This window comes from Olea europaea, chromosome 20 (genome assembly GCF_002742605.1).
Source record: "Olea europaea var. sylvestris chromosome 20, O_europaea_v1, whole genome shotgun sequence".
Taxonomy (NCBI): domain Eukaryota; kingdom Viridiplantae; phylum Streptophyta; class Magnoliopsida; order Lamiales; family Oleaceae; genus Olea; species Olea europaea.
The window spans coordinates 3,250,111-3,258,363 of record NC_036256.1 but is presented as its reverse complement, the minus strand read 5'-3'; the positions used below and the strand labels follow the sequence as shown (position 1 = coordinate 3,258,363).

The following is an 8,253-nucleotide window of genomic DNA, read 5'->3' as shown; positions in this document are numbered from 1 at the left end:
AATAAAACACTCAAAAATAGATGATTTTTTTTATTTTTTTTTTTTTTTTTTGCAATGGAAACAAATTCATTCCCAATACCAGTAAATTCTATCCTTTTAATTGATAATTTTCATGTAAAACAAAGCCAAACAGACACCAAAAACACTTTAATTTAAACATTTTCCACGTGAGAAATTATACCAATTAAACACAATAATTTACAATTCCAAAAAAAAAAAAAACAATTTCTCATCAATTCAATTCCCTGTAATTCGTTTTATTTCCACCCAAATTTCACATTTGCAATCAAACGGACCCTTAGTGAAATATGCAAACATGATAAATATATTAACAAGTGATAGAACACCAATTGAAACCATAGTATTTATCATCTATCATCTATTGGACCTTACAATATTTATTATATTGTGCTTAAACCTTAGTATCTCTCTTGATAACACTGAAATCCACTAATAATTTCAATTGGTGATCAAGCAATTGAAAAGAACAATAAAATGATAATAAACATCCACTTAATTAAATTCTGCAAGTCCATTTCAATTCTCTTACAAAATTATCATTTTTTCTCATTTGACGATAATAATTGATGAGTAATGGAGAATAACATGTATATGAGAGATGTAGGAGACGTCTTTCATATGTAATTTGCTGTTAGGAATTTGTAGAAATCGAAATTTGGTTGAAAATCACGTCCAAATTGGTTTCGAAAAGAGTTTCAAACAAATAAGGAAAGTTCTCTATGCGTGTAGATTTTTTTTTTTTTTTTTTTTTTTTGTCTCTACATAGCAGTCATATTTTGGTCATAATTTTCTCTTCTGATATCCGATTGAGGCAATTCAAAGTGCGTGAAAAGATAAGTCAAAAGACTACAGTTTTACTAAAAGTAGAATTTTTCCATTTCAGACGTTTACTATGCCAAAAATGGGTCTTAATTTTTGACTAATAATCTGTTAGATATCTTGTGTGATTGAAAATCGATATATGGTAATATTCTGATCATATTCCATTCCTTTCTAACTTTTAATTACATCCAATTGACTCCTAGAAAATTTTAAAGTATCGTCTTGTGATCTGAATCAACCATTGGATAATTGCAATTTGGTCATCAAACTTTGTATTTCAGTATTTTTTGCCCCTTTTTCGCTTCTTTCTTTCAATTTAACTTCCAACAATCGAATTTTATCTAATAAACAAAATATACAATAAATTAGACTATAATTGCTTTAAAAACTATTAAATGTCTATACTTTTATGTCCAAATAAATGTATAAAATACATTTATCACATACGTTAATGATCAATCTAGCGAGCACGTTGGACGATGAAAGGAGATATGTATTCTCAAGGTATAAGCAACATAGAATGTGATAGGATAAGTCTAGTGAGATCTTTTCATGGGATCATTTATGCATTTAATGCATGTGTTTGGCTATTTGATCGGTTAACTTGGTGTTAATAAGTTGTTGTGTGAACATATTTGAAAAGATCTATGTTATCAATACTATATTATATCTGCATCACATCTTTATTTGCTTTTGATTGATTACTATGATTATCTACTTTTACTTGGATGTTCTTGACCATAGCTATAATGAGTATATGAAGCATGTATGACATGTGTTTTGGCTCAAGACACGAGGTAAAGTTTGAGATTCAAATTTTATTTGTTACCTTGATTATACAAGCATAAACTTTGTATTTTAGTTGCTTGCAAGTTGATTGGATATCAAACTAGAGATTTGTTAACTTTTGATGTCCACTAAATTCGGGCGATGATGATAAAATAATGTAGGAAATTTTATCGATACCAAAAGCGATGACTCGATCCGAAAACAACTTTGAACACTTTAGGATGCCCCATGAGTTTAGCCCAAATAGTAGTTATTGAATTGGGTTATTGATTGGTAGCTTTAGATTATTGTTGGCCCATTTGCAGGCCCAATTACCTTACCTCTAGCCCATTGAAGTGACCTAATGTTGGGCCTTATATTTCCATTGCCTGCAGCGATTATCACTTGAGTTTGAATTTTGGTGTGTGCAAGATTGGAGAGAAAATGAGAAACAGCATGCAACCATTATTTGTGTTGATTTTTAGAAATTTCACCATTGTTTTCTTCTATTTTTTCTTCCACCATAGTGGCTGTATAATCACCATTTCATCTCCATACTTGAGTGGAACCATAGTGGCAACCAAAGTGTTGAATGTTGTAGGTTGAGCCTTGGTTCCTATGGTGTTCATTTGGTTGATTTTTGAGCCCAGATCGAAAATTTCTTGAGAAGTTCTCGCAACAACTAGAAAAGAAAAGAAATACATGTGGACGAAACGAGGCTCGATTTGCCCTCAAATCAAGGCTCTTGGGACCTTATAATTATATATTACACTAAATGCAAGGAACATAATGAAAAGGCAGAAAATATCTTCATTCATGAGGTTTGGTTAGAAGTCGAAGAGCCTTAAACATGCTGGCAAAATTTAAGTTTCTTTCGTTTTCTTGATATTGTTGAGCTTGACCATGTTTTAAGAATAGTCTATACATTCAAAATGGATTAATAAGAAGCAAAATTAAAGCATGGGATAGTAGAATTAGCTTAATTTAAGATACAAGTCACTTTCTTTTCATTTAAGCAATGTTGCTTAGTTATGATGGTTTAGCGTTGTGTATTGGTGAATGATTGTTGGATCTATTCTGTGTAGGGAGTTGGGCATTGCTCGTTACCCTATTTGTAGAGGCTAGGACATTTAATTGTAATGAATCTTTGTTTTTAATTTTTTTTTCTTTTTTTTTTTTCGTTTAATTTGTTGGGATTGAAATTTCATGTGTTGGGTGTTATTATATTTCCAAAAATCAGTGTGCTATTCGCGAATACGCCAAGATCAATAATGGTGGTTGGATACAGTAGTAGATAGAAAATTTGTACTTCAAATGTAGAAATTTGAAAAAGGCATATCCCAACTTAACTTGGCAAATATCGAGTCAGTTTGTTAAATCTCGAGCTTGTCTGGACAATCTTGAGTTTGCTATAAAAATGTCGAGTTTGACGTGTAAATTTCGTGTTTGTTGTGCAAATCTTGAGTTGATGAGTAAATCACGAGTTGCTTGTCAAATGTCTAGATCGATCGCCAAATCTCAAGTTTGCAGGTCAAGTTGTTTGGTATTCTAGGTAATAGACGAGTTGGGGTCCATGAATGTTATAATGGTACGATCTTTTGAAAGTAATTTGCATTATATTTGAATTGCATATCTTACATTCAGGGGCGGACCTGTGTAGGGACCAGCGGGGTCGGCCGCCCCCACTCGACTGTCGAATTTTCAGATTTTCTCCCACTTTCGCCCCCACTGAACTTTCGCCCTGGGTCCGCCATTGCTTACATTTTATATTTGTGAGAATGTTGTTTGTTTGTTGTGGAGCTGAATTATAGAATTACGCAATATGTATCCATTAATGTGGATTAGAACTACAGCCCCGCTAGTGAGCCAGGCTCAATAAACCTCAGTCCCCGATTTCACTTACTTTTTTTCTTTTTCAGATCTAAGGGCCGAGGTATTGCTACCTCGGCTTCCTGTTTTTGAGCCTGATTTTGCACTTGACTGAGTAGCATTTTTCTTAGAACTATTCTATTGTGAATCATTTCCCACTTTACGTGTTTGAGTCATTGGTAGGTTAATTGAACTATCACGTTCCATACGTTACAGATGGATTTTCCTTTTCTTGTATCAACGTTTTGGAGAAACAATTACTCAAATAAGTCCCCTCAACATTTTGGATCACGTTTTGGAGAATTTCGATGAACATTAGTGAAATTCGAAAGTAGATGCTCAGTCGCCTTGTCATACTGAAGGTAAGAAACCTACAGTTTTCAGGTGACATTGATCCATGTATTGAATTTGCGGAAAGTAGCTTGTAATAAGGATTTGTGATTTAACACTAACAATCTTGTTACATGTGCATCCTGACTTATTGAATATATACTTGGCATAATTTTACACCATCTTTCACATCTCACACATTTAATACAACCATCACAATCTCACCATATCATCCATCTATCAAAAAGAATGTCAAAGTACATATAAAAATAGCTTAATTGTAACACTAATGGTCACTTGATGCGAATTGGGATGCACGGATGAGATGATGACATGGTGGACAAAGCAGTAGTCATACGTTGACAAACGGATAGACAAGGCAACATCTTAAATTTACAATCGATTTTAAAATTGAGGGTTCATATTAAAAAGTCAATTCTATTAAGAGATGTAGTACAAACCCTTATATTGTTATTTATAATTTCATCTTTATTCGATATGAGATTTATATCTTAACACAATCTCATTGACTAAAATTGACATTTGTTAATAGTACAAGTTGACGAGAATCGTTAAGGTTTGATGGAGTGCTTCGACAGTTCGTATGAATGGCCAAAAGATTGTTTTCAAGCCCAGACGCCTATAACTTTTCTTTCCCATTTTTATAAACATGTCCAATGCCCAATTTTTTTTTAGGTGGTTTAAATAACTGTCTAGGTCAGCAAGACCAGACCTCCCAATCTAGGAATGATAAGATCTTACTAAAAGAAAATCTGCCAATTTACCCAAGTATCAACTTGGTTTCATTTTAAAAGTAACTTGAATTCAATTGTCTTCATGAAAGAATTCCCAAAGCTGAAACTCCAGATGGTAAAAATTAAAGTTTTAGGACCACCATCACCACAAACTTAAAAGATTCGGGACTCAGGTGTAATTTACCCATAGTTATATACCCTTCAAGTCTCATTGTCACATGACTTTTAATCGGTTAATAAAAAACTGTACTTCTCCTGGCCGGCCACCGATCTATTATTTTTCTCTCCACTGAAAAACCATGGGTGCGGGTTTCGCCGTCGGTGTTCTCGGAGTTCTGATTCTCTCCCACGCAGCCTACTCCACTATCCAATGTACCCTCATCTAATCGATTCCTCATAGTTTTGGGGATTAATCTAATAAGTTACATATTTGATTCGTTTTTTCAATTTTCGATTTTGCAGACAGGTCCTTTCTCAAAATAACTGATGAGCAGTTTTCTGGTCCACCCATCAATGTAATTCTCAAATCCTGTCCTCATTGTTATGAATAATTATATATGTATTTGGTTTTGGTGTTTATTTGTGTGTGTTTTTAGATATGTTTGTTTATGGGTCTAGGGTTATGTGTGGATTGCAGGTGGTGATGGAATTGATTGTAGGGTTAGTGTTATGCATGTGGGCTGCTTTAACTGTGCCTGGAAAGTTCCTTTCCATACTTCCCCAATCAGATGAGAACCGGTATACAATTTTTTCTCAATTTTTGCTGTCTTCATTTTAATATCTTTTATTTTTCCAAGCGAAATGGACATGTAAAGTGTGATAATTATTTTGAGAATATTCAAATTCCAGTTCAGTATGGGATGTTTTGATTTAATGTGCTTATAGTGAATGCTTGAAGAAACTGAATTGGATAAATAGAGGGAGGGTGTTTTCTTGTCAATTTGTGTAGCATGCATTTTGTTTAATGGTTCAATCCACTCTATTAAATTATATTGGCTTTTGTTGAGTCTTCATCCGTTTTAATAATCCTATACAGGTATGCTATGTGACGTAGTAGGGAATATAATGACTTAACAAATTTGCAATGAAGATTGCTGTGTAAATCACATGAGTTGCTTTTTGAATTGTGTACGAATTTTCATCGTATCTGCTCCCAGTAAAAATGAAAATTTACACAATATTTATTGATGAGATGTGGTCTGAATTCGAATCTTTTGCTGCTATGAAGTGGTTATTGTTGCTAATGTTGCTCAATATTAAGAGAATTTTGTAGTTGAATGGAACTTTCGCTTATTTAATACTACTTAGATATATCTCAACTTGATCATTTTCGGAAGTTATATGTCTAAATTTTCGTTATTCAAAGCTTAAACTTTATCTTGTTCTCATACAAGACACACATTGCAATCATTTCCAATAGCTTGGTCAAACTGCAGGATTAGTTAACGACTGAGAAGGAAAAAGTTAAATTGATAATCAATCACCAGTGGATCATTTAGAGGGGATTAGATCAAACATTTGGTGCATTCTCCTTTCTTTTACTGCATCTTGTTTGCCCTCTGTTGGTTTTCTTCATCTAGTTTTATCTTTGTTCTTGTCTTTCAAACTAGCTTTGAAAACAGATATGGTGTTCATTGTGTTCCAAACAGAGGGTTTCGTGAAATATTAGAAAGAAAATAACAATTATTCTTCATATTTGAAGTTTTTGGTGGTCTCTATATAGGGAACTGGTCAATAAGCAGTGAAACCGTGAAGATGCTTCAATAAAATTGCTATGAATCCTTTAAAAATATTTCCATTCCTAGATTCAAAGATGGTTTGCATCTAATGTTATTTTGTTTTGTACAACGTAAAACTATTGCACCTTGATCAGACTGTTTTGAATTCAATAAAATGTTACTTTACAATAAATTTCAGCTATTTCTCCTAAAGAATTGGAAAAATAGATCATGTGCTTCATTTATAATTTCCAATTCTTTCCCATTTTGCAATTGAATGGGTAAAATTAGAATTTGAGAAAACATGGCATTCCCCAATGGAAATAACTTTTCTGATTTTTGACACACATTCATGCATTCTCCTGATATCTTTTTCTCATTTGCATCATTACCTTACCAAGCATCTGAAGTATAAATCCTCCATTTCTGGGGCTTCTCCAATTTGTTGCGATACACTATTAATGTGAAATTGAAAATTGAAGTCCGATTCACTACTTTGTGAAGAAAATGCTTCAAAATGTTATTTACATAAATGATTGAAATTTGAGTCAACAAACATTTTTTGTGGAGAATTTTGGCCTTTTGTGACCTGATCCTTGGATATAAAAATGAGATTGAAGTGAAGAGAAAATAGCTAAATTAAACTTAGATTACTTCTTTCAGAAAGTTTACTGTGCAATTGTGCTTCCCATGTTCCTTTTTATCATGCAAGCCCTGCTATTCTAACGGCCCATAGTTGTTTCAGAAGGAAACAAGTAGTGAATGGGATGTCTAAGGAACTTTTCCATTTCTATCCATGTGTTTTATTTATCGCAATAAAATCAAAGATGTATCACCAAGTTTGTCTTCTTTTCCAAATTTGATTATCTGTGTTAAAGGTGAAATATAGATTCATTTTCTGAAAGACTTTATGAAGCATAAAACCATATGGTGAAACAAATAGAGCTATTTGTGTTATTTCTTAGAATCAGTCATATGATCTTTTGCCCTCAATGGGTAAGGTAAAAATTTTTCATTATTGACGTGACAAGATAGTCTTAATTATGATTCTCTGAAATGATCATAAATTTAAAGAACTATAACTAAAGTTTTCTTGCCACGTTAACAGTAGAAAATTTTTATGTTACCTAGGGCAAGAGGTCAATTCTATTCTTAGAATATAAGTCTCAATTACTAATTTTGTCAAGGTTTCCTTTCTTTTGGAATGTAGGGTTGTTGCCTTGTCCGACAATCTAGATTTTGTGATTTTCAATCATCGTGGAAAAGCATTTCCTTTGTCCGTTGATGCCAAGTTGAAGTAACATAGAGGTGCTCCCGTACTGTTATTGAACCTAAGAGATGAAGTCGTGGAAAAATGTTGGAGGAGATTTTACCAACAGATTACAAGATTGGAGTTTTTGATATTGTAATTGTCGAATTACCTACATGGCATGCTCGTGGTATATGGGAATTTAGTGGACTGCAGAAACAAGCCTTCCCTTTTTAGCATGTTTTAAGCACACTATGATTTGATGATTTTATAGTAATGTTATTTTGGTTGTACTTGTGCCTACTCTTTGTGAAGTAGATTTTGTAAAAAATGATGAAATTTAAGTTTGAAATTTGATAAAAGTTTTGGGTTCCATCGAGTGTATGATTGAAAATAAATTTGAAAAAAAATGAGTTTTAAAAAATATGATCAAAACAAGGATTTTATATCACGGATAATTGGCACAAAATTTCCCTGTTGTCTGTATGTTTTGCGCAAATCGTTCTTATCATTTTATTTAACATTTTTATTTTTGGAGCAATCAAACTTTGCGCAAATTGTCCACATTGTTCATTTCATGGTAAAATCTTGTAAAATGACGAATAAGAAAAATATGCTTTCTTACTCCTCTCAACTCTCTCTACAAATCAGCCAAGTGTTCACCTCATTGTAGCACCAATTTTCTGGTATATTTTTCATGAGAATTTCATTTTCTCATAAT

General features: G+C 32.8%; 1 protein-coding gene across 1 annotated transcript; it reads left to right on the top strand.

The window, feature by feature from the left end:
- Nucleotides 1-4,770: 4,770 nt before the first annotated feature.
- On the top strand, nucleotides 4,771-7,905 carry LOC111369423 (membrane magnesium transporter). Its single transcript, XM_022990936.1, has 4 exons — nucleotides 4,771-4,937; nucleotides 5,028-5,080; nucleotides 5,203-5,303; nucleotides 7,494-7,905. The coding sequence occupies exons 1-4, from the start codon at nucleotides 4,865-4,867 to the stop codon at nucleotides 7,582-7,584; spliced, it is 318 nt and encodes a 105-aa protein (XP_022846704.1). The 5' UTR covers nucleotides 4,771-4,864; the 3' UTR covers nucleotides 7,585-7,905.
- Nucleotides 7,906-8,253: the final 348 nt, after the last annotated feature.